Source organism: Panthera uncia, chromosome C2 (assembly GCF_023721935.1).
Source record: "Panthera uncia isolate 11264 chromosome C2, Puncia_PCG_1.0, whole genome shotgun sequence".
In the NCBI taxonomy this organism is placed as follows: Eukaryota; Metazoa; Chordata; class Mammalia; order Carnivora; family Felidae; genus Panthera; species Panthera uncia.
In genome coordinates this window covers 110653384-110679836 of record NC_064810.1, presented here as the reverse complement: position 1 = coordinate 110679836, position 26453 = coordinate 110653384, and the positions used below count along the sequence as shown (strand labels likewise).

At 40.1% G+C, this 26453-nt stretch overlaps 2 protein-coding genes across 19 annotated transcripts in view; one reads left to right on the top strand and one right to left on the bottom strand.

The window, feature by feature from the left end:
• Nucleotides 1-26453, top strand: part of MED12L (mediator complex subunit 12L) — a 336247-nt gene that overhangs the window by 109301 nt on the left and 200493 nt on the right. The window lies entirely within an intron of this gene.
• P2RY14 (purinergic receptor P2Y14) overlaps nt 15801-26453 on the bottom strand; it is a 56507-nt gene continuing 45854 nt past the window's right edge. For all 3 annotated transcript variants that reach the window (XM_049629683.1, XM_049629685.1, XM_049629684.1), the window contains 2 exons: nt 21775-21898; nt 15801-17971 (listed from right to left, as the gene is read on the bottom strand). In XM_049629683.1, coding sequence (XP_049485640.1) covers nt 16926-17948 — 1023 coding nt within the window. In that variant the 5' untranslated portion in view covers nt 17949-17971; nt 21775-21898 and the 3' untranslated portion in view covers nt 15801-16925. The remainder of the gene's footprint in view (nt 17972-21774; nt 21899-26453) is intronic.

Genomic DNA, 26453 nt, shown 5'->3' with positions numbered 1-26453 from the left:
GTGCTGTGAATGCAAAATACACACTGGGTTTTAAAGATGTTTTAGGAGATATTATAAAAAACATTACAAGTAGTAAAATTTCACTATTGTATACAAATAGTACAGTTAATAAAATCTCAATATTTTTATATTAAGCATATGTTGAAATGGTATTTTTGATGTATTAGGTTAAGTATGTTATTAAAATTAATTTCTCCTGTTTATTTTTGCTTTTGTAATGCAGGTACTAGATCATTCTAAAGTATCTTTCTGGTTTGTGTCCTAGTTCTATTAAACCGTGCTTGTATGGATGTTTCTGTGTCAGTGCTTTTTTTAAAAAATTATTTTTAATGTTTGTTTATTCTTGAGACAGAGACAGAGCATGAGCGGGGGAGAGGCAGAGAGAGAGGGAGACACAGAATCAGAAGCAGGCTCCAGGCTCCAGGCTCTGAGCTGTCAGCATAGAGCCTGATACAGGGCTCGAACTCATGGACTGCGAGATCATGACCTGAGCAGAAGTCAGATGCTTAACCTATTAAGCCATCCAGGCGCCCGTTTGTCAGTGTTTTTGAGAAATTAGACAATGCATTAAAAGCTTTAAAGACTTCTAGAACAAGAATATATGATCATTGGTTACAGAATTTTCAAGGAGAAGCTCAGTTATGTTAGCATGAAAACATCTATCATACTTGAGTGTTTTCTTTTTTCTTTCATTGTAGGGTTTGAAAAGTGTAGGACATGTTCTTAGGACCATTGTGATTGACACTGATAATGCTGAAATCATGACGTATTCCCTCCACATTCCTGGAGGGAATTGTTCCTCCTCCTGGAACAATTGGAGGTTGATAAGTGCAAGTTAAACCATTTGGGCTTCATTTATTCCCTCTGACCTGGTCAAAATTAATGCTCTTAGTGCCATAGGTACATCTCTCTAGTGCTGATTCTGGTGTGCAAGCTCCTCATACATAGTAAACACCTGCCTTTTGTTTCAAAGACCAGAAGATTTTGTGTTTTAGCAGAAAAAAAACCGATACACAACTTCTTAAAAATAGCAAATAATAAGTACAGTGGCTAAAAAGTCCAAATAAGCCCATTCTCTGAAACCTCCATTTAAAAGTAAAACAACAGAGGTGCCCGGGAGGCTCAGTCAGTTGGGCATCCAACTCTTGATTTTGGCTCAGGTCATGATCTTAGGGTTTGTGAGATTGAGCCCCACATTGGACTCTGACAGCATGGAGCCTGCTTGGAATTCTCTCCCTCAAAAAAAAAAAAAAAAAAAAAAAAGGTAAAAAACCAAAAATTTTTGAAGTCTTTCTGATCCTTAATTCTCCTAATTATTTAATGATCCACTGTGTACATCTTGGGATGAAACAGTCTACAAGCAGACTGACAAGGCAGATGTATATGAAACTTTATAAAATGTCATTTAAAAGGGTACATGTCCTTCTTTTCCTACTTGCCATAGGACTTCAGAGTTCATGGATAATTCATTCTGTACTAAACTCAGTGAAAATAATTGAGTACTTACTTGGTGTCTGGTACTGAGCTAAGTACTTTACCTTTCATCATTCCTGTCATGTTGGTGTTATTATCCCTACTTTACATATGAGAATACTGAGGCACAACAAGGTCAAGTAACACCCAGGGTTATATAGCTGTTAAATTATAGACCCAGGATTCTAACTTAGAAGTCTGACCTCAGAAGCTATGTTCAAAACTACTCTAGAACTCTCAATAAGAGTAATGATGATGATAGTGACGATGATAATGACTATTATTATCGAGCCAGCCTTACTAAGTGCTTACTATGTGGCAGGAACTCTATTTTAAGCAATTTTCATATAAAAGAGCAGAAATAAAATATCGTTCTTAACTTTTTCCCTGAATACTAATAAAGGAAATTTAGACTTTAAGTATTTTGATGTTTCTTTTTAGTATACACACACACACACACACACACACACACCATGTATATATACACACACTATATTTATATTTATATTTATATTTATATTTATATTTATATTTATATTTATATTTATATTTAAAAAACAAACCTACATTCTATCTTTTAAATCTAAACCTCCCTTACTTTCAAAGTTCCTATGACCTAGCTGCTTCAAGCCATCCCTACAGTCTTTATCCCAATTCTCTAGATGTGTGGGATCGCTACTCTGTGACCTGCTCCTTCTTGCCTTTGTACTTTTAGTTGTGATAAAATTTGGGGGATCATAGGACTTTAAGGATGGAGGGAACCTTTAATGATAGCGTCTAGTCCAAGTCCCAGATCAGTTGAGGACAATGAGTTCTGACACTTGGGTATTGCTCAGGGTTTTCCAGCTTGTGAGAACAGGCTAGAATCTGACCATGTTGCTCATATTCTAGGCTTTCTGCCCTTATCCTTGCTATGTCCAAATCCTTCCTACCTTAAAATGCCTGGAGTAAGTTCTTCATGTCTGCAGTCTCCTACAGGCTTCACTGACTTCTTAGGACTCTGATATTTCTTTTTTAATTTTATTTTTTTTAATTTACATCCAAATTAGCATATAGTGCAACAATGATTTCAGGAGTGGATTCCTTAATGCCCCTTACCCATTTAGCCCATCCCCCTTCCCACAACCCCTCCAGTAACCCTCTGTTTGTTCTCCATATTTAAGAGTCTCTTCTGTTTTGTCCCCATCCCTGTTTTTATATTATTTTTGTTTCCCTTCCCTTAGGTTCATCTGTTTTGTCTCTTAAGGTCCTCATATGAGTGAAGTCATATGATATTTGTCTTTCTCTGACTAATTTTGCTTAGCATAATACCCTCCAGTTCCATCCATGTAGTTGCAGATGGCAAGGACTCTAATTTTTGATAGTAACTGTTTATTTGAACCTTGGCACTCTGAGCATCCTTTCCTTCTCTGGGTCCAAAGCTGGTGTTGGGATAAGTTGATCTTTGTCTCTGTCTCCCAACTTTGCTCATTATTCCTTTACCGGGTGTTAGGATTTTGGCTTATGCTCTTGTATTTCAAATGTTATAACAGTTAACACAATATTTTTTTTTAAAGCGTTCCTGTTGCTAATATGATTTATACAAAAAAGTCTCATTTCATAGATGAATATATTAATATTCTCTGTAACTAGAACTGGCCATCCACCCATACCGCCTATGGGTAATTTATTTAAAAATAATTAGAGTGTAACTATTTATTTGATGATGCTGGAGAATCATGTGCTTTGTACTTGGTTTTCATGAACCTCAGTCTAGATTGCAATGAAAAACACATGTTGTCATTTAAAAGTTTTGGTATGTTGATTAGAGGTCTAATTATACTATAATAACATTCTGTGTTATTTATCACAAATTAGATATCCAGGCGCTTGACAATTATTTCGTAAACCAATTATTTACCCTGTGGAAATTTGAGGTACGCAGAGGTACTACAGCAAAGAAAAGATTTCAAGTGGCTCCTTTGTTTAGATAGAGTGCCCATTGCTTAGAAAATAAATAAACTCATTACATTTTTTTAAAAAAATGAATGTCACAATAGAACGTTCTTGAAATTACCTATTATAATGTTTGCGGAGGAAAGTCCTTTTAAGACCCGTTGTACCCTGTTGTACAGCCTACAACATGGTGTTTGTCCATCATAAAATGTAACGTTGATTTACTGAATAGTTATGTTCACCTGTAGGTAAGTATTCAGTTTTGTATAAATTAAGCTTTTTTTTTTTTTTTTTTTTTTGAGAGGGATGGCTGGGGTCATCAGATAGAGGAAAGTTCATAGTGAGAATCTATTTAGAGTTTAATAATGGGTGCCTTCTTACACAGCAGCCTTATTATATGTAGGCATTTCCAACTTAAACATTTTAAGCTTTGAAAATCATAGCTTCCCTTTCTACCAAAAGATACTTGAACATACCGAGTATTTAAAGAGACCTACCTGGGGGGATAGTCTCTGAGCCACTGCGGGCTCCTTGCAGGTCTTCACAGAAGCATGAGCTGTTGGCCTGGCCTCAGCAGTAGCAGCTTCATTGCGCGAACGTTGGCTGTACTAAAATTTTCCTTTCCTTTTCGTGTGGTTTTAAAGTGTTGCATATTGACGTAGATGAAACTGTGGTTTGTAAATAGTTTAACTCTATGAAAGTCTCCCAAAGAGGTTCTTGTCAATTTTGTGTATGCTTTCTGAAGCAATTCAGATTTGTGTATTCTGCTAGAGGAAAGATTTTTACTTGTCCATTGTAGTACCTAACAGTTTTTTGTTTTTTTTTCTTAAGCACCCAAGATGTGTTTTCCATCATAATGATATGAAAGAACATCACTTTTTGTGCCTTGAAAGGGGCTGTAAGTTAAATATATTAGATCTTGAAGCCAAATTTCTGATACTCATCAGCCTTTGGAAGTTAATTGTAGTTGGGATTAAAACAATTGTAGTTGGGATTCTGCTGAGACATTTATTAATAAACAACAAAAAGATGTCATATGACATAGTCTGTTAAAGTTCATGTTTTATTTTTTGGTCATTGTAGAAAAATCTGGAAATAGAAGAAGAAAATTATATGCACAGAGATAATTACTCTTAAAATTTTTGGTATATAAATTGACACAAATTTTGGAGCAGATTTAAAAATTCTATGTGTATGTACACCCATGTAATGTGTTATTATATTGTGCATACTGTTGTATGGTTTAATTTTTTCATTCAAGGATATACTGGATCTGTTTTTCTAAGTTAAAAGAGTAGGCCTGCCAGGAGTAGTTGTCAGTTTGGGCCCAACAGCTTAATGCATTGAGACAGGTATTTAGTAATCAGTACATTGTATGTAATAGGACCTTCCTGTGCATTTCCTGTGCATTTAAATTGTTTGGTTAGATGCTTATTCTGCTTGTGGTGAGCACGTGCTCACTGAGTGTCGGAATGGAACTCATCGTGGTGAGGGACCTAAAAAAAAGTCACTATCTCATCCACATCATCAAGTGGCTTTGCTAGGTTATCTGCTTTGAATAAAGGTAGGTTTTGAGCTCATATGTCAACCTTATTTTCTGGAGCTCTAAGTCTGCTTGTCCAAAGTTGATTTGTAAGTGCAAAGCCATTTCTTCATCAGTTAGGGTCTGATTTTCTAGTGTTGCTTTATTGCTCTGGTAGTTGCTTTGATTTTGTCTCTTTTTCTCCTAATAATTAGTTTTCCAGATTAAAAAAAAAAAAGAAAAAAGAAAAAGAAACCTCTCCAGAATCCAAAATGAATCCCTTTCGGTATTCACTTTCAAAAAGAAAAGATCTCTCAAGATACTAAATGAGATGTTAAGTTAGAGAATTTGGGGAGAGTTTAAGGGAACTTTTGAAACAAAACAACAAAACACAACAATGTAAGGATGCTTATGATGATAGTGGCTGTTTGTCTCACATTTTCTGGTGTTTTTCCAAATTCATGTAGTGATAACGATGATTAATATGAATATCAGTAATAATTATTACCACTGTTATCATAATCACTTTGCAAAAGAAAACTTTTTACATATATTCACTTATAAATCAGATGAAAAAATCCTACATCTTAAGAACCAACGTTAACTTTCATCATAACAATGCTGGGAAATAATCCGTCTTTTATGATTTGTGTTCAATGTTGTTGGATAGGACTCACTGAAAATACATGTCAGAAAAGGCGCCCTTGCAGAGTCCAGTAAGTGGGCAGTTAGGCTCAGGGTTTATATTCGGTGGGGTCCAGAGAGGGTGGGATGGAGAGAATTTGGTGATATGGGGCTGGCCACCACCTGAGTGGTGAATGGTACTAACAAGGTGGGAAGCAAAACTGGAATGAATGGTTTTTGGTAGTGAAGCTTCTTTTTCCTTTTTTTAAGGAATGCTTATCTATGTTTACTTTCCTGTCCACTTTGGGGGTAAAGACAGAATTTAGAAGTCTGTTCAACTATTATTAAAAGTCTAAGGCCACAGCTTTTGTGTCTGGATTTCCAGATCTAAACGAACTGAAGTACCCTTGTTCTCAGTTGTTCTGTTTCCTTTTTGGAATGGTGAGCAACCAGACTTTTAATAGTGAAACTGAACCATGTTCTTCCTTTTGAGAATGAGGTTGAGGTAACATGATATTTTGTGGAAGTTTATTCAGAGTGGAAATATACTTTTTTGTGGCTACCGTCCCTGTTTTGTTTTTGTTTTTAACATGAGTTCCATGTGAATTTCTAGAAGTTACTTCTTTATCTGTTTCATTAAGGACAAATGTTTGTTAGAGTGTATTTTGTTAGTGTTCTGGGAAATTAGAGGTCATCACTAAACCAGTATTTCAGAAACCCAAGTAGGGACAAGTGTGGTGAAGTTATTTTTTCCTTACGTTGGTCATGGCAAGTACTTTTTAAGAAGTGACTGGTCACTTTACTGTTTACTTTAATGGATATTTTGTTGTTTAAAATAAAAAGCAAGGGGCACCTAGGTGGCTCCATCGGTTAAGTGTCCGACTTTGGCTGAAGTCACAATCCCCAGTTTGTGGGTTCGAGCCCCGCGTCAGGCTCTGTGCTGACTTCTGGGAGCCTTGAGCCTGCTTCAGATTCTGTGTCTCTGTCTCTCTCTGCTCCTCCCCTGCTCACGCTCTGTCTCTGTGTCTCACAAAAATAAATGTTACAAAAAAAATCAGAACAAAATTGCTGCACAAGTTGAGATAGAAAATTTTTATTGTAGTCAGCTCCTCCAGGCACACAAATCACGCCTTTGATCTTATCAAACACAAATATCAAGCAGTCTTTTGGTAGAAGTGTCATTTTTAATGCTTAACATTCTTAAATTTTCTTTTTTTTTTTATAAGAAACTCTTTTTTTCAACGTTTTTTTTTTTTTTTAATTTATTTTTGGGACAGAGAGAGACAGAGCATGAACGGGCGAGGGGCAGAGAGAGAGGGAGACACAGAATCGGAAACAGGCTCCAGGCTCCGAGCCATCAGCCCAGAGCCTGACGCGGGGCTCGAACCCACAGACCGCGAGATCGTGACCTGGCTGAAGTCGGACGCTTAACCGACTGCGCCACCCAGGCGCCCCTTAAATTTTCTTTTTTAAACATAGCACAGTAGCCCTTTGGAGCTAATAAGGAAGGGGAAAATGAATGTTGAGTAGGTAGTCACTGCCACAGCCAGACACCGGTCTGAGAGCTTATTTGCTCCAAAGAAATCCATGAGATCTTAGGAGAGTCCTCACTTTACAAGTGGGGAAACTAAGGCCTTGCCCAAAGCTGCACAGTTAGACTTCAGGGTCCTGGCCCTTCATATGCTTCTTAAATGAAAATGTTGGGCAACAGTGGTTACACAGGAGTCTGGCATGTCCTTCCAGCTGCCCCCTGCCCCTCTGCCCCCCTCAGTGTTCCCAACTTTTTGAATTCAGGTGCTGCTGAATTTCAGAGTTTGCAACTGAGGATGTTCTCAACTCGAAGTAGTTTGCATCCCAAAGTATTTTTTTGATCTTTGGGCAAGGGGCTGTTCCTCAATTAAGAAATGCTGGTGATCAAGATATTTCTCCTTCAGGGTGTGGGGCTCCCTGTCTACCTTCTCTCTGGAACCACTGTGCTTTAGGGTTGCATTTTGAAACTTTTTAAAAGTACATAGTTCCCTTTCCCAAAGGGGACATTTTTCCCCAAAAAAGTTCAGACTTTTTTTCCCCTGACTCTCACTGAGACTGGCAGCTTATAGTCTAAGAGCGATGAATGTGATTAGACAAGAGTACTTTATTTTTAAAATGTGTATTTATTTATTTTGAGAGAGAGCACAAACGTGTGCATGAGCAGAGGAGGGGGAGTGAGTGAGTGAGAGAAAAGTAGAGAGAGAGAGAGAGGAGAGGAGGTAAGGAGGGAGGGGATCCCAAACAGGGATCTTAAAAAGCTAACATGACCTGAGCTGAAATCAAGAGTAAGACACTTAACTGACTGAGCTCCCCAGGTGCTCAGGTGCCCCGATAAGAGTACTTTTAAAACCGAGGCATAGAATACAGAACTTCTAACATGTGGCTGTTTCTGTATTACTTAAACTCTGTTTTCCCTCTTTAATGAAATAGTAAAAGCTGGAAATGTTTTAAAAGCAACAGTGTTTGAGGAATGTGAACTCAATTATTAAGAGTAGCTGATGGGAATATAAGCTGGTGCAACCACTTCTGGAAAAACAGTATGGAGGTTCCTCAAAAAACTAAAAATAGAACTACCCTACGCCCAGCAATTGCACTACTAGGCATTTATCCAAGGGATACAGGTGTGCCGTTTCAAAGGGACACATGCACCCCCATGTTTATAGCAGCACTATCAACAATAGTCAAAGTATGGAAAGAGCCCAAATGTCCATTGATGGATGAATGGAGAAAAAAGATTTGGTATGTGTGTGTGTGTGTGTGTGTATACACACACACACACACACACACACACACACACACATACCTACACACAATGGAGTATTACTCAGCAATCAAAAAGAATGAAGTCTTGCCATTTGCAACTACGTGGATGGAACTGGAGGGTATTATGCTAAGTGAAATTAGAGAGAAAAATCATATGACTTCACCCATATGAGGACTTTAAGAGACAAAACAGATGAACATAAGGGAAGGGAAACAAAAATAATATAAAAATGGAGGGGGACAAAACGGAAGAGACTCATAAATATGGAGAACAAACTGAAGGTTACTGGAGGGGTTGTGGGAGGGGGGATGGGCTAAATGGGTAAGGAGTATCAAGGAATCTACTCCTGAAATCATTGTTGCACTATATGCTAGCTAATTTGCATGTAAATTTTAAAAAATAAAAAATAAAAAAAATGCAAAATAGGATTTTGCATAGAAAAAAATGTGAAAGGATCTGAGTGTTCATAGAACAACATATGGATTAATATAGAAGAAAAAAACATACATGATTCTTAACATGGTATTAAATCAGCTTTTAAAAAATCTAAAAAAAAAAAAGTAGCTGAGTATACTCATTCCCCTTGCCTGTCGTTTTGTTTTTCTCCCTTTTTATTGACTATACAGTGTTAGTGGGTCAGCTTACAGTCCGTTTATGTTTCACTTGTGAGGTCTAACTGGGAGATTTGATTCATGGATATGAAATAATAAGGGGAAATCCCTAAGAAAGAACTTTTAAAGGTTATCTTGTTTCTTTTTAGTCACTGAAGTTCATTTTTTCCCCCCTTAAGTGGTTATGGTCCATTTCTTAAGAAGTTGTGAGTAATGTTTTCAAAGCTCAGAATACATTTTACAAACTCTGTTGTTACTTTCCAAGAGAAGGTTCTCCTGGAGAAATTCTCCCTATCCCTTGCCATGCGAGTCTGTGCTTTTTGATCAAGTACTTAAGGAAAATTCCAACAAATATTTATTTATGTTAATATTTTTATTAAAAACTTGTTTAATGTTTATTTTTGAGAGACAGAGAGCATGAGCAGGGCAGGAGCAGAAAGGGAGAGAATCATGGCATCCGAAGCCGGGTCCAGGCTCTAAGCTGTCAGTACAGAGCCCGATGTGGGGCTCGAAATCAGGAGCTGTGAGATCATGACCTAAGCTGAAGTCGGACGCTTAACCAACTGAGCCACCCAGGAGACCCTCCAACAAACATTTACTGACTGCATGCTTCCCCCTTAGCTCCCATGCTAGAGAGTATTTGTTTAGAAGGTTACAGAGTAGAGAGGGTGATAATGGAATATGCAGAGATCCTGCAGTGGTGCTGTTAGAACCCATAGGAATCCAGGCACTACAGTCCTGAGGTGAGGTAAAGAGATGCTTCTGAGGAGTGAGGATGTGGTGTCAGGCATGGGGGTGGTACAGATGACTGAGATGTAGGCCAGTGTGTTAGCTGACTCTTGGGCAGTCTGGGTACTTGGAGAACCTGAGGAGGATCCACGTTAGGAAAAGGCTGAGACCAAATCTTGGATCACTGTGGTTGATCTTGGGTGCTTCATTAACAGTGGAGAGCTCAGTAAATACGCTCAGTAAGTCTGAGGGCTTTGGATTCCATAGGGTTAGGTGAGAAAGCGGAAGGCAAAAAACCAAGTAGGGGCTGATTGTGGTCATTTTGAGTGAGAAGCAATGAGGAGCTGCAGTGAGATGGATGGGAAGGGATGGGAGCTTGGAACCATTGCAGAAGTATGGCGTGGGGCTGTGGTGTAGGGCTGGGAGGGGAACAGACTGCGGTTTCAGCTCCGGCTAGGGAAGTCTGAGGAGAGGGCCTGCTTTGATGTAGGTAGAAAGTAGAAAGGAGAGTTTGAGTGTTGGCTTACTATGTTTTTACTGCTACCTCATTATTTGATGAAGTATAGGTTGCTCTTTATTTTACTCCTTCTATTTTAGATATTAGACATTCTTCAGTGCTTCATCAGTCATCACCAGGACATTCTGCTTTTGCTTTTGTTTGTGTGCTCATTTGTTTTTTGGATTGCACATATAAGTGAAATCATATGTTATTTGTCGTCTTGTCTGACTTCACTTAGCTTAATACTCCCTAGGTCTATACATGTTGTTGCAAATGGCAAAATATCATTCCTTTTTATGGCTAAGTAATACTCCATTGTATATATACGCCATGTCATCTTTATCCATTCATCTGTGGATGTATGCTTTGGTTGCTTTCATATATTGGCTAACGTAAATGATGCTGCAATAAATATAGGGTGTATATGCCTTTTCAAATTAGTTTTCATTTTCTTTGAGTAAGTTCTCAGTAGTGGTATTACTGGATCATACGGCATTTCTGTTTCTAATTTTTTAAAGGAAACTTGTACTGTTTTCACAGTGGCTGCACCAATTTACGTTCCCACCAACAGTGCATGAGGATTCCTTTTTCGCCACATCTTTGCCAACACTTGCCATTTTCTTCTCTTTTTAGAAAAAGTTTATTTTGAGAGAGAGAGTGCAAGCAGGAGAGGAGCAGAGAGAGGAGGAGGGAGAGAATCCCAAGCAGGCTCTGCACTGTCAACATGGAACCCACTGTGGTGGCTCATTCCCACAACTCTGAGATCATGACCTGAACTGAAATCAGGAGTTGAATGCTTAACCGACTGTGACACCAAGGTGTCCCTTCATTGTTCTTTTTTTTTTTTAATTAAAAAAAATATTTTATCTTTTGAGAGACGTAGACAGAGCATGAGCAGGGGAGGGGCACAGAGAGAGAGAGTCACAGAATCCAAAGCAGGCTCCAGGCTCCAGGCTCCGAGCTGTCAACACAAAGCCCGACGCAGGGCTCGAACTCATGAACTGTGAGATCATGACCTGAACTGAAGCCAGACACATAACTGACTGATCCACCCAAGTGTCCCTCCTCCTCCCCCTTCGTTGTTCTTTTGATTTGCATTCTTTTAATGAGCAGTGGTGTTGAGCATCTTTTTCACGTGTCTGTTGGCCATCGTACGTCTTCTTTGGAAAAATGGGTATTCAGTCCATTTTTTAGTCGTGTTTTCTGGTGTTGGATTTTATAAATTCTTTATTTTGGATACAAATCCCTTTTTGGATATATTGTTTGCAAATATTTTCTTACATTCAGTAGATTGCCATTGGTTTTGTTGATGGTTTCTTTTGCTGTGCAGTAACCAGGGCACTCTGAATGTAATTTTATCAACACTTAAGGAGCCCTTATTTTGGATAATGTTGGTGGAAGTCCTGGTTTTCCTATTAAAAAATAGCATTTTCTATTTTATTCATCTAATTACTTTCATAGTATCAACCAGATAAGATACATTTGGCCATGGCATTGCAAGTTTTCTGTCTTTTGTTTTTTTATTAATAGTGGGATTGGTTTTTAAACTAGAAGGTGAATTTAATACGGAGTTGAAATTGGCCTTTCATTCAAAACAAATGAAGATTAACTTCTCATTTTAATTAGTAAATGTCAGAGAGTTAGTGGTCCTTCAGAAAGCTGTGGTGTAAAAAGTAGGATGTAGAGGCACATGGGTGGGTCAGTTGGTTAAGCGTCCAGCTTCATCTCAGGTCTTGAGTTTGAATCCCACATCAGGCTCACTGCTGTCAGCACAGAGCCTGCTTTGGATCCTCTGTCTCTTCTCTCTCTCTGCCCCTCCCCCACTTATGCTGGTTTTCTCTCTCTCTCTCTCTGTCAAAAATAAATGTTAAAAAAAGTAGAATGTAAATAATTAATAGCTTGAAAACTACTAGTTAAATGTAGAGAAGCTTTTAGTTTAGAAAAGGGATTGTCAAATCATGTTAAGTAGTGTGGAGTGTTGTCTGGGGATGATGAGAGCCATGTTTTGATATCCTTTTATGTCAGAAGATGGAATATTGGGACAGTAAGCCCTTAGGACTTTACCAGGCAGTTTGGGTGGAAGTTTAGCAGTTCTCCAGTGACCTGGGATCTGGGAGAGAAGGAGGAAGGTGTATAATTCTGTGCTTCCCCTGATACGTGGGTTAGAGCTGGTGACATCTGGAGGTGGAGGTAGAACAAGATGGCCCTGGGTCCAGAGTCTTGCGTTTCGGGTCCCCAAAGCAGGGGGGTAATATTTGGGAAGTGGGTTAGGATGGGTCATGAGGAGATCTTCATTTCGACCCTGAGAGAAGTCACACTTATACAAGGAGCACCTTCAAGAGGTAGCAAGTAGTCTCATGAACTTTGTCAATGAAAATACTTTTCATATATGTCATTGTTGTTGAGACGGGCTTATTTTTGTAATACTGCTTTTCACGCTTACACCCCAGTTTCTACTGGAGGTGGGAGATAGAAGTGGCGTGGCTTCCTATATTTCCTGTCAACTCTGAAACTTCTTTGGAGTGCACCTGGGCAACGGGGAACATTTTCCAGGTCTTTCTGTAGAGCAAGGCCTCAAGTGCTTAGGGGACCCAGGGCAGCTTATAAACTCAGGTGCCTGTGGTGGAAAAGAAGGCAACATACACTCGGTTTTCAGAAAAAGTAGAACTTGGAGAAAGCTGTGGATGATAGTGAGTTGAGAGCTGAGAGCTTGTGTGTCCCCAAGAAAGGCTTGTAATAGGCTCTTAGCTCCAGTGGATTGTTTCCCCGTGTTTTGAAGAGATACAAAGTCACAAAAGTTTTCATTGTTAGGGGAGCATTTAAAAAGAAAACACACCTGTGGATCGAATATGCTACCGCTGAAATCTAATAGAAAGGTGTTCAAAAGTGGCTCTTGGGGCGCCTGGGTGGCTCAGTCGGTTGAGCAGCCGACTTCGGCTCAGGTCATGATCTTGCACTCCGTGAGTTCAAGCCCTGCGTCGGGCTCTGTGCTGACAGCTCAGAGCCTGGAGCCTGTTTCAGATTCTGTGTCTCCCTCTCCCCCTGACCCTCCCCCGTTCATGCTCTGTCTCTCTCTGTCTCAAAAATAAATAAACGTTAAAAAAAAAATTAAAAAAAAAAAAGTGGCTCTTGACTTTGACTAAAAATCTCGCACTGAGAGGATTTCTCACATTTTAACCAAACTGCGGTTCCGTTGCGATGCATAATTGACACAGCTGCATGAAGTATTTTTTTAAACGTAAAAGAAACCTTTGTGATAAGAACCAAGAAACAAAGAGAGCACGAGCACCTAAGATGACCCATGAAAGGTGCTCACTGAGATGCATGTGTCCTGGAATGCTTGCTTACAAAAGTCTGCCTGCCCCCAGTGGTGCTCACCTGTTAGTTATCTCCTCAGCCTCCAGACTCTGTTTTCCTGGCGGTGAAAGTGAGACTTTTCCTTTGAGAAAGTCACTTTATCCAGTTCTTGCTCATATGCTGTCACAGTGCCCGCTCTGCCCCTGATGGGAGGCTCAGACCATGACTGATAACCAGCATGTGTGTCTGACCCCACTGTCTCCAGGTTGGGGTGGAACATGAGCCCGTATGACCCCCTGAGAGCAAGTACTAGATGTTTGTAGAAATTCTCTGGAGGACTGGCTCTGAAGAGATAGTCTAGTAGTGCTGCTTTTATTTTACTACCACACACACACAGAAGAGCCCACAGCTTCCTGTGAGTTGAAACTAACACCATGGAAAGTGGCTGGAAAAATGGTATAAACCCAGCCTTGGTGACATCAGCAGAGGCCCCACATCAGCCCTTAAATAAAACCATACCCGCAACTTTGGGACATTTAGTCTGTCAGCCAGTGAATCTCTTTTTATTGCAGAAGTCCAATTTTAGTTGTATTTTTAGGTCACCTGCAAATGAAAAAATTCTGAATTGGCTTCACCTAGAAGATTAACTCAGAAATTTTAGAAAACACCCTTAAGCTAATTTCTGTTTCTGCTTGAGGATGACAGGAAAGTATGTGCCATTAGTTCTCCATTCTGTCCTTATTCCTAGTGCTGCTACCTGTCTCCTTTGACTCTGGACAAGAAGAAGAAGAAAAAAGGATTTTTGTTAATACAGAAAATACCAAAGATACTATCATTCATAGCAGATCATCTCCCTAGAGTGACACGAGATTTCCTTTTGGGTAAACCACCCTGTGAGGTATGTGGGTGGGGGTGGGGAGAGAACTGGTGCAGCACTGCCTTCAGCGGTCACAGCTCTTACTACCTTTTGCTCATCAATTCTCTGCAAGATGCTAGTGACGTGAGCATCACCATTTCCTGACAGGACATCCCCGCAAAAGAACCACTTTAACAAAGTGTGGCTTTCCTTTCCCATAATGCCGCTTTTTAAAATACTTTAACCTTTCCAGAGCACTGCTTCGACAATACGGTTAAACGTTGTTTTTACCTTCTCTTTGATGAATACGTATCTTAAACACTATTATAAGCTAGCTACAGGAAAGAAACAAATTGTTCCATAGCAAATTAAAAAAAAAAGGAAGTGTCTGTGTTCACCCACTGTTGACCTTGCTCTACCATGTTTTTTATTGTAATTCTGGACCTGATAAGCAGTAACTGTTAAATCAATGGTTGCTTTACTGTATCCTTACCTGGCTCCCACGTTGTTTCCTGAAAAAGCTCCATTTACACATTGCCCATCTACTTTAGCACAGTGGTTACAAAGGCATTAATTACTTGGTGCTACTCAGTTTCTTCTTTGCTTTCATTTTCTTCGGTGGCCCACTGGGGGGCATGGTAAAACCACCAGTGTTTACTAGTTTGTCCCGGCTTTTGGAAATTGTGAAGAATAAACACAGCCAGTTTCTTTGCAGATGTAGTTAGCCAAACATATATAGTGGGTTTAACTTTTCCAAGCATGTTTATCATAGGTTGGTGATTTTGTTCTCTTTAGAGGATATTTGACCCAGAGTTAGGAGCAGGGAGTTTTTATGAGGGTGGAAGGTGGACACAGAGAGTGAAAACCTTCCTAGTTCTTGAAGAAGAATTTAAGAGGTACTTTCTGAGTTTTTCTTAAAATCTGAGGAGGTCCCAGAGCATATGAAATACTAATTTTGAAAAAGTGGCAAATAAAAGTTTTAATTCTCTATGTAACTGTCTTTGTAGTTTTTTTCTTAACTTTTATTTTTTTAATATTTGTTTATTTTTGAGAGAGAGAGAGAGAGAGACAGAGTGCAAGTGGGGGAGGGGAAGAGAGAGAGAGAGAGAGAGAGAGAGAGAGAGAGAGAGAGAGAGGGAGAGAGAGGGAGGCACAGATCTGAAGTAGGCTCCAGGCTCCGAGCTGTCATCACAGAGCCCGACACGGGGCTTGAACTTATGAACCGTGAGATCATGACCTGAGCCAAAGTCAGACGCTTAACCGACTGAGCCACCCAGGTGCCCCTGTCTTCCTTTCTTCATGTGTAATTGAGCATATTAAAGAAACCACCCATGTCTTGACTGTGAAATAATTTGGCATTGTTTTTCATACCTTAGGTTTTAAGGAAAAAAATCCAGATACTGTTTTTCATACCTTAGGTTTTAAGGAAAAAATCCTGATACTATTGAGAATATTTTTATTAGTACATATACAGTAAAGCAAAAAAGTGTATATACATGGCTTACAAAAATGTTTGAGAATAACATTTGGAAGATGGCCTGGATGTCTTCTAGGCAGTTAAGAGCAGAGAAAGAATTTAGTTTTGCTAACTCACAAGCCAGCAACCATATCCCTTATCTACATACTTTAAATCCATCTCCTTTTAAGAAAATGTCACAAATTTTCATTTTATGTGTAATTTCTCACTCAAAATTGCAAATTGTAGATTGTCCTTTTTTTCAAGTCCTGTTGCTTTCAAAGAAAACTGTTTCCCCTGTCCCTCGATGTGTGTGTGTGTGTGTGTGTGTGTGTGTGTGTGTGTGTGTGTTTGTATGTGTGTGTCTGTGTCTGTGTCTTTGTCCTGGTCATCATTTTTTTTTTCCTCCATAGCATTCGATAGGGAAAGTTGCTGGCAACATATACCAATAGCCAGTTTCCTTTAATAGAGTCCACTTAAAAATATTTTAACACCAGAAATGCATGCTCAAGACGTAGCTTAATAAGTCTTGATGCAAAACATTCAGAATGTATCTTATTATCATCTTCAAAATGTTATCAAAGTGTTACATTTTGTTTTTACTGCAAAGAACAGAATTTATATCAACTTCCCTTTGAAATGCTAGGAGATAAATCAGTAGGGAATTTCCTAAGTGAAATCAGAGAAAATTTGACTTTTTCACTCCAAACAGGTCTCCAGTTCTTTATCAAACTCTGCCTGCTTTTAGGTTGGTCTTTAGTAACCCTGGTGAAAAAAAAACACATAAGTTAAATTCTTGTATTTAGGGAGGGAACACGCCCCAGTGAATTGTCTTGATTGCTTCCTATTTTCTTTATGCTATTTAAACTTCTACATTAACTGACGAGACGAGTGATTATACATTGAAAACTTCTGTTTTGATGGAATAAAATTGAACAATGCATGTATTACTTTTTTCTTTGCTGTTATAAAAGCAGGGGAACTTATATTTTGTTTTTATTATTATACTAAATTGAATAGTAATGCATAGAGATGATACTTAGTTGCATGGACATGTTTCTTTTGTATTCGTATGTAACTGAAGACTGCAAAATGTGTACATGGATTCTTTTTGAAAGGAGGTGGGAATTCACAGAGTGTCTGTGCTTTCATGCATTGTATTTCCTCTTTTGGTTTTAGAAGTTTCTGCGTCAGACTGAGCTTTTAATGGGATGTGCAGTTTCTTACATAAGATTTCTCTAAATGGCTGGCATAGAAAGAAATAAATAATAGGGTCTAGGCATACATTTGCAGCTGACAGTACTAGAGTGAATTCTTTTACGTAGAGCAAAATTTCTTTTGACCGGCAGCTGTAATGAGCTTCTGTCTGGCTCTGCGTGTAGGGGATTCTGGCAATGTGGTAAGGCACAAAACAGACAAAAAATACGAACATGATGCTGAATATATTGCGGCTAGATTTCTTCTTGACCGAAATGGAATTCCTTCTGGATTTCAGGTGGGACTTAAAGATTTTCCTCGTGATAGCAGTGTAGAAAATGACCAACAAAAGAAACACAATCCAGAAGATGCCCACAAAGATGTAGTTTGATGCCTTGTGCCACTTAAGTCCCAGTTCGTTTTTAAGCTCTACACATTTTATACTCATAGCCTTCCCGTTCCTCGCTTTCTGGTTGGTCAGGATAATGTTGGGGACAGCCAGAAGGAGCATGAGCACCCACACCGTGACTGACAGAAGTTTGCTGTAATTTACTGAATGGATGAAAGAAGTCAAAAGAGGCTTTACAATTTTATAATACCTGTCAAAGCTGATGAGCCCAAAGAACACGATGCTGACATACATGTTGACGTAAAACAGCACAGCTGAGACCCTGCACACGAACATGTTTATCTGCCAGGGTCCCAGGCCCGAATCCCCAAGAATCTTGAAGGGAAAAGTCAGGCTCATCAGAAAGTCAGCCACAACAATGTTCTTGAGATAGACAATGAAACTCTTGGAGCTGGACACGTAAAAGAATATCCATGCAGAGACACCATTGAGCAGGATCCCCGCGACAAAGACCGCCAAGTATAGCACGGGAATGATGATCTGAGTTATGAGAGTATTCCGGGAGCAGGCCTCGTTCGGAGGTTGTGTGGTGGTGGAATTTATCATTCTGTAGCTTCTGCAGGGGAGGCCTGGAAAGCAATGCGAAGTAGTCACTCAGAAGGGACTTACAGCATCTAATAAATAATTTGCCAAATAATAAAGGCCAGCGGATATAGTCAAACCTGTTGTGTTCTTGAAATTAAGTGTTAGCTCTGCATCAGACACGCCTTCCTCGTTCCCTCCTTCCTTTCTTCTCTACTTTCATTTTAGAAAGGGAAGACTAGAGTATACAGATGACAGGAAAGGAAAATGGAGAAGCAGGATAGTCTGAGAACTGTAGGTAATGGAATCAATGTTCCCCTAAAATGGTAAAAGTTCCTTTTAAAACTCCAAAGTTTGAGAAAGTACTCATTTAAATAAAGGCTGAAAAAGTAACAAAACTGAGGCGCCTGGATGGTTCAGTAGGATAAGCATCCAGCTTTGGCCCAGGTCATGATCTTTTCGAGCCCCGCATCGGGCTCTGTGCTGATGGCTCAGAGCCTGGAGCCTGCTTTGGATTCTGTGCCTCCCTCTCTCTTTGCTCCTCCCCCACTTGCATTCTGTCTCTGTCTCTCTCCCTCTCCTTCTCTCTTAAAAGTAAATAAACATTAAAAAAATTAAAGTAACAAAACTGTAAAGACAGAGAATCTGTTTCATTTTTTTCCTTTACTTCCTCCTCTCCCCTCCCCTCCCCTCCCCTTCCCTCCCCTTCCCGCATGGAACCCAACATGGGGCTTGAACTCCAAATTTTTGTGCAACCAAAAATTCCAAAAAAAAAAAAAAAAAAAAAAAATGCCGAGTCCATTCTACATACTTATCAACATCCTGCTGGAAACTGTTCTGTGGTCATTCTTTGGCCTCAGGATAAAGTCCTAACTCTTTAATGCTGACCCACTGAAGTCCCTTCTTGGTATCACCTTGGCTTTCTCCACTCTCAGCCATGAGTTCCATGATTTCTTTGACCTTGGACCTTTGCACAAACTTTCATTTCTGTGGAAAACCTTTTTGCTACCTTCTTGGCATGTTAACTTCTCTTCATCCCTGCAGCTAGGCTTGGATGTCACTTCCTTTAGAAAACGTTGTCTTCCTATGCTTTGGTCAGAGTGCGTTATACTCCTTTTGTATGTGTGCTCCTAGCTCTGTGCCTTTCTCCCATCTCAACACTGATTTCTCCATCTGTTTCTTTCTTTCTTCTGTTACGGTAAGCCCCTTCATAGGGAGATCGTGTTATTATTATTTTTTTTTTTTTACCATTGTGTTCCTAGCATTATATTTAGGACATTAGTTAAAATATTTGTGAAATAAAAGAACATGCAATCTGGGAATTGAAGACATGAATCCCTACTCTTAAGAAATGTACAGGTAGTCAGGGATCGTGGGAAAGAATGATTGTGGAGGATGATGGGTCCCTTGAGATCAGAGAATGTATCTTGTTCATCTTTGTATTCCTGGAGCCCAGTACAGCGTTTCAAACACAGTGAGCGAAGAGTGTTGTCAGTAAAATTAAGGAAGTGTGAGAAAGTCAAATTTAGAAATGTGGAATATGAAATTCAGTCACATTCCAAATAAAACAGTCGTATGCAAACTTTGTGTGCTACTTCTTACACAAGAACACCTTGCTTCTGTGTGCTCTTACTTCATGCATGCCACCCTTGGCTCTGATCATAATAGTTTGTAGTCCTATGCTTCCCATCAGTCTTCTCTAGCCTGTTTTGAATTTTAGATAGTAAGCAAAGGGGCCACATTTTCTATTTTTAAATGTCCACTGTGGCAAGGAGTTTGTCTACTAAATAGTTTGTCTTGTCTCCTGATAGCCTCATGTCATGGGTCCAGAACTGTGTTCTTAGAATCCTGAATGTGTTGGGGCGCCTGGGTGGCTCAGTTGGTTAAGCAGCCGACTTCGGCTCAGGTCATGATCTCGCGGTCCGTGAGTTCGAGCCCTGCGTCGGGCTCTGTGCTGACAGCTCAGAGCCTGGAGCCTGTTTCAGATTCTGTGTCTCCCTCTCTCTGACCCTCCCCCATTCATGCTCTGTCTCTCTCTGTCTCAAAAATAAATAAACGTTAAAAAAAAAATTTTTTTTAGAATCCTGAATGTGTTGAGAATCTGAGCATATTATGCCCTTGTGTTGTACATCATTGTCTCCCTGCACCCCTCGTCACTTCGAGGTTGATGGAAGAGTATGACTGACCCAGATAGACTTCTAGAGCAAGGAAGCCTTCTGAAAGCAAGTGAATACTTAAGGCTTGCTTGGGTCTTTCCCTGCAGACACCTTCTTCCTATTCTGGCCTGTTTTGAAGGAATCACAGGTAAGAGTCTTTGTTTTAGGATGGAAAGATTTGACATGTGATGGGTGGGGAAAAACACTATCACTGTTGCCTGCATTGTTACTAGTTAGACACAGTAGAGACAAAGGGACACTCCACATGAGTAATGAGCCGAAAGTAAACCAAAGATAATCTAAGCTCTTAAATATTTTTCTTTAGCAGCAGTGTTATTCTTAGGGCATTGTGTTCTCCAGCTGAATGTTTTACTGTTTTTGGTCTCAGCCAGGCTTCTGTACAGTGATAGATTGAAAGATGTGTGAAAATAGAGCTATCTGAGGCATCTACAGGAAGTGAGGACAATTACATGCTGAGCCCAAAAGATAGGAATATGTGTTGGATGAAAACAGGACAAGATCATAACAGGGACCTGTATCAATTGACCTTTTAACATCTGTCCAATGTCCTCTCCTTCTCTTTAGTGTAGAGATGATTTAGTGTGTTGATGATGGGACCTACCGAAACTTCAAATCATTTCATAAATGGAGGAAATAGTCATATATAGATGCTGATTTTATACAATGATGCAAAAGTAAGAACCAAGTGAATCAAGAAGAAAACAAAGAATGTCTTTGTCTTGGTGTAGCCCACCTACTCTTCCTTTCCTGTCCCAGGCTCTTGGAAGGTTCACTATTTCTAAGCAGCTTGTCGCAGCCTGTTAAAGATGAGAGATATGCAAAGGAAGAACAAAGGGGGAAAGGATGGTGATTAGCCAAGAAGTGGGTGCTCTAGTGAGCCAGTTTGTGGAGGTGCAGCCAGCCTTGCGCCTGGCTGGAGTTACTTTTGAGTTTTATCTCGAATTTCTGTACTGAAAGCTTCAAGAACGTAAGCACTGCTCCCTAAATTCTTGAGACTACGTTGAAGAAAGATTTCTATATGTGGTAGAACTTTTCAAAAAGGGACGCTTAAGAGTATGTCTTCAGCTTCTCGTAGGTAAGGCTCTTCCTTGGCTCACAAATCCAGGTAAAGGACCATGAAATGGAATGAAATGTTTTAGTTTATATCATCATTTGGGTCTTTGGTAACATAATTAAAGAACATGGAGGAATGGGATTTATGAGACCAAAAGATAGCTATTAATGTGTAATAATAGCACATGAATTGGTTTTTCTCCATTTTTCTGCACAGCTAGAATGTCAAGTGCTACAAATTCATACTAATTTAAAGTGAGTGCCCTTGTTCCTTAGTGCAATGTAGGGTCTGAGGATTGTGGTACTTTAAGTATTTTCAAAGTGCAGAGAATTACATTTAACCTTTGGGCTCTCTCTTTGGGCGGAATATAGTCGATACAGGCCATACAAAGTAATGCTCACTCCAGAAACATGCACCTTAATAAAAACATGCTTAATTGGCCTGAGGTTCATTACTCCTCTATTGTGTACCTATACACCTCGACCCATATCTCTCTTACATACGGACCACCCTCCTAATTATGTGCCATAATTCTTCTTTTTCTGGAGAAGAGGAATTATTCATAATTTGTGTGAAATTAACAAACTTGTGGATAATACTAGAGAATTTTTTCAGTTACCTTAAAATTTTTTTTGGCGTGGTGGGGGCACTGGTAGAATAGGAGGCTTCCTGTCAATGAAGCAGTGTAGTCCAGTGTGTGCTTGTCATCTTGAAGTGGCCAAGGTGTTCCTTCCCTAATGATCCTGTATGGTGAGAGCAAAATGGAGAATTAATTGAGTGAATACCAAAGTGTTTTTTTTTTTTATTTTATTTTATTTATTTATTTTTTTTATTTTTGGGACAGAGAGAGACAGAGCATGAACGGGGGAGGGGCAGAGAGAGAGGGAGACACAGAATGGGAAACAGGCTCCAGGCTCCGAGCCATCAGCCCAGAGCCTGACGCGGGGCTCGAACTCACGGACCGCGAGATTGTGACCTGGCTGAAGTCGGACGCTCAACCGACTGCGCCACCCAGGCGCCCCCCAAAGTGTTTTTATTAGAGAAGTACGTATGGTAGCAATGTACTTTTTAAAATTCAGCTTGGATAATTATGAAATATTACAACATGTGTATTTCTTGTGCGGTATAGGTCTTGGTTGTCAGTGTTGACGAATATTGGTATGAACTTTTGGGGAAAACTTACTCTTGAGAGTGTTGGATAGACAGTGTTCTTAGTTACTGGTTCCCCCCCCCCCCCCCCCCCCCCCCCCCCCCCCCCCCGCCCACAGACACAGATGCTCAAATCAGTTCATCAGATTCCTGAAGTTAATAATTGATTATTTTAGCTGGGATATCAAGGCAGTATTTTCTTTGTTCTTTTCTCTTCCTCCCTCCCTCCCTCCCTCCTTTCTTTCTTTTCTTTTCTTTCTTTCCTTCCTTCCTTCCTTCCTTCCTTCCTTCGCACTACTGATACTTTGGCCAGATAATTATCTGTTGTGAAGGATTGTCTTCTGCGTTGTAGGGTGTTTAGTGCCTTCCCTGGTTTCTACTTACTAGATGCCAGTGACACTGTCTCCCCCCCCCTTCCCCCCCATGTCACAACAAAAATGTCTCCAGACATTGCCAGTGTCCCGGGAGGCCCAGTATGCCCTGGTTCAGTAGCTACTGGTCTAATGAGACTGATGTGTGGACTCTGCAGAAATAACACCTGAAAGCCGTGTTGTCCAATAGGCCGAGAATAAGTTTGGCAGCATGGTGGTTAGATTTGGTTCCTCCTTGGTCTGTGTTACCACCATCCTGATTTCTCTAAACCAGTACCTCTCAAACTCAAGTGTACATGCATGTCCTTTGGAGATCATGCTAAAGTGAAGGCTCTGATTCCGTAGGTCTGAGGTTGGGTGTGATGCTGATGCTGCTAGGACAGTGATTACTCTTTGAGGAGCAGACACTTTTGAGAGCCCTGTACGTAGGAGACATTTAGTAAATATTTGGTGAGGAGGGTTAAAAATTTGGTTTTCTTGGCTGTAGTTGGGACTCCAGATAGGAAAAAAGTTGATTTTAGGTAACCCTGAAACCTAAGATCTTCTTTGAGTTTATCTCTTACAGATTTCGTCACAAATAATCTGATCCTATATGGTCTCCCGGAAATTCAAATAGATATTTTATAGAAATCTATTTGAGAACAATGATAAAGAGCACCTTATATGTATCTCGAATGTTCCTAAAAGGTCGTGAAGCTTCCTTTAGAAGCAAAACAGAGATTAAGCTCTGTGGAGTCATATTGTATGTGATCCATGGCCTGGTTGGGAATGATATGTTCTTTTTTTTTTTTTTTTTTTTGAACATTTAAAAAAATGTTTGCTTATTTAGTTTGTGAGAGGGAGAGAGAATCCCATGCAGGCTCTGTGTGGTGACCATAGAGCCCCGGGAATGATATATTCACACGTGAGGACAAGGCTTACTCCTGAGGAGGGTTGGAGGAGCAAGGGAGGGCTCAGGGTAGTTGGGGTTTAGCTGTGTTCATGGTATTTCATCTCTTAAACTCGGAAACAACGTATGTACATATTACTATCCATTAACACTGGGCAGCTGGGTGCATTGGTGTCACCAACATTGGTTTGCGTATTTTTATTTTTGTATATTTAAAATATCTTATTGTTAGAAAATGTATATGGAGAATGGATTGCTTTCAAATTACTGTTTCATCAGCACGCACTTACTCACCTATGAGGCACATCATCCTTGTCTTATTTGTTCGATTCTTATCAAGTAACAATCTGATTGTTTCCTTCCCCCTCCTTCCTGTCCAACATCAAGCGATTGAAACCCAGAGTGTCCCACATATTTTCCTATGAGAAAAATTTTGTTTTCTCAATGACGCCTATGTCAATAGAAATAATATAGATGTGTGTAATCATTGTGTACATTTCTAAACTTACTAAAGCCATTTTCTTAGGACTGCAGCTTTTATCTCTTTTGCCATAATGTGTAACTCCTTTCCCCCCCACCTTTTTGGTGCCAGTATGTCGTATCCTAGATGGTTTCCAAAGACGTTAGAGTGGGTTGAATAGAAAGGGAATTTATGAATGTCTGCATATTCAGTCTTGCAGTTGTGTTTTGTAGGTTTTGTGTTATTAAATACTTTGTAAGATATTTTGTATTTAAAAAATATTTTCTATTCAATTGTATTCTGTCATCAGGCTTCTGGCCTTTCTTATTGCATGGTTGGTTGGATATTTTCGAATGTCTTCCACCTTGATTCTGGTCCTGCTTCTCTCTCCAACATTGGATAATTGTTGACTCCTAGGGATTGGGTAAACAGTGTCCTCTGTTTCTAGGTCTTAGATGTGTTTGGGAGGACATCATTATAAGCATGCCAGTTTATTTCATAGAAGTTACTGTTTTTCCTCTGTAACTGACTATCCCCCACCTTCTCAGAAACCCATTTATTTTCTTCCTTCCTTCCTTCCTTCCTTCCTCCCTCCCTCCCTCCCTCCCTTCCTTCTTTCCTCCCCACCTCCCCTCGCTTCCCCTCCCCTCGCCTCCCCTCGCTTCCCCTTCCCTCCCCTCCCCTTCTCTTCCCTTCCTTTCTTTCCTTTCTTTCTTTTCTTTTTAATGTTTGTTTATATTTGAGAGGGAGGGAGGGAGTGAGGGAGAGAGAGAGAAAGAGAAAGAGAACAAGCAGGGGAGGGGCAGAGAGAGGGGGACAGAGGATCAGAAGTGGGTTCTCGCTGACAGCAGAGAACCCTATGCGGGGCTTGAATTTGCAAACTGAAAGATCACGAGCTGAGCTGAAGTTGGATGCTTAACTGACTGAGCTACCCAGGCAACCCAGAAACCCATTTTCTATTGGGCTCTCTGTCAGACTCTAACAGTAGTTGTCCCACCCTTTTGCTCTCCCCATGCCTCTTTCTGGCCTGTGCTCTCTCTAGGCTCAGCCAGTGGGAATCTCACTTTATTCTTCACCTGAAAGTATGAACCTCCCTTGTGGTTTTTTTATGTCACTAAAGATTTAATGTTCGACACTTACCAACCTTCTCATAGGCTGCCTGAGATCTCATTTCTAAGTTTATTGTTCTTTTGTCAGTTGTCTTATATCCTGACCTCTCTGCAGTAGTTAATGGTATTGATTTTCTCCTTGTTGAAATCTTTTCTTCTTATGGTACATTGTAGCCTTGGGCTCCTGTGTATTCCCATTGGTCCTTCGTTTGCAATAGTTCTTCCTTTGCCAAGACCTTTTATTTATGTGCTCACTAAATCCATCAGACCGTATTTGCCAGGCACTGTGGAGATATATCAGCCACAGGGAACTCTCAGGAATGTCCCAGCCTAGGGTGTGGGGGCCTGAGCAGAGTGGTGCTTCAGGATACAACAAGGGGTTATTCCTGAAGGAGGAGGCACAAGAACAGAGTGAGCAGTGAGCAACTATCACCTTCAGGAATGGTGGTATCAAGGCAACCTTCTTGGATCAAGTGATAATGAAGGTTGATAAATCACTTGACTTTAGCCAGACACAGAAGGAGAGGGGGAGAGTTTTAGGCAGAGAGAACTACTAGATATATGCACCGAGGTACATGAGACAATAGCATAGATGGGGGAGGGGGTGGCTAGGAGATATGGCTTGCCCAAATTGGTTAACGTAATAGAGCCTTGTCAGTGAGTTACTATTATTGCCATTTTGCAAATGAGGAAAATGATGCTTAAAATGGTTCATTAATTCATCAAAGGTGATTTGGGTAGCTAACATGGGGCCAGACAGTATTGTAACGTGTGTCTGTTCTCTGCTATACTTGAGTGAATGTGGGGGCTCCATGTTTTGCGGTATTTGAGCATGAGCATGTGTACAGCCCTTCAGCATTTCTCTGAAGTCTTGTCTTCTTTTTCTTAATTGAAGTATAGTTGATACACAATGTTGCATTAGTTTCAGGTATACAACATGATGATTCATCATCTATGTTATGCTGTGCTGGCTCAAAGTGTAGCTACCATCTGTCACCATAGAATACCATTACAATATTATTAACTGTATTCCCTATGCTGTACCTTTCCTCCTCATGAATTCTGCATTCCGTACCTGGAATTCGGTACCTCCCACTCCCCTTCACCTATTTTGCTCATCCCCTCATGGTCCTCTCCTTTGGTAGTCATACCTCTTTGTATTTATGGATCTGTCTCCTTTTTTGGTATGTTTTTATTATTAATACTTTTACCAGTCCACGTACAAGTGAAATGCTATGGTATTTATCTTTCTCTAACTTACTTCACTTAGCATAGTAGCCACTAGGTTCATACGTGTTGTCACAAATGGCAAGATCTCAT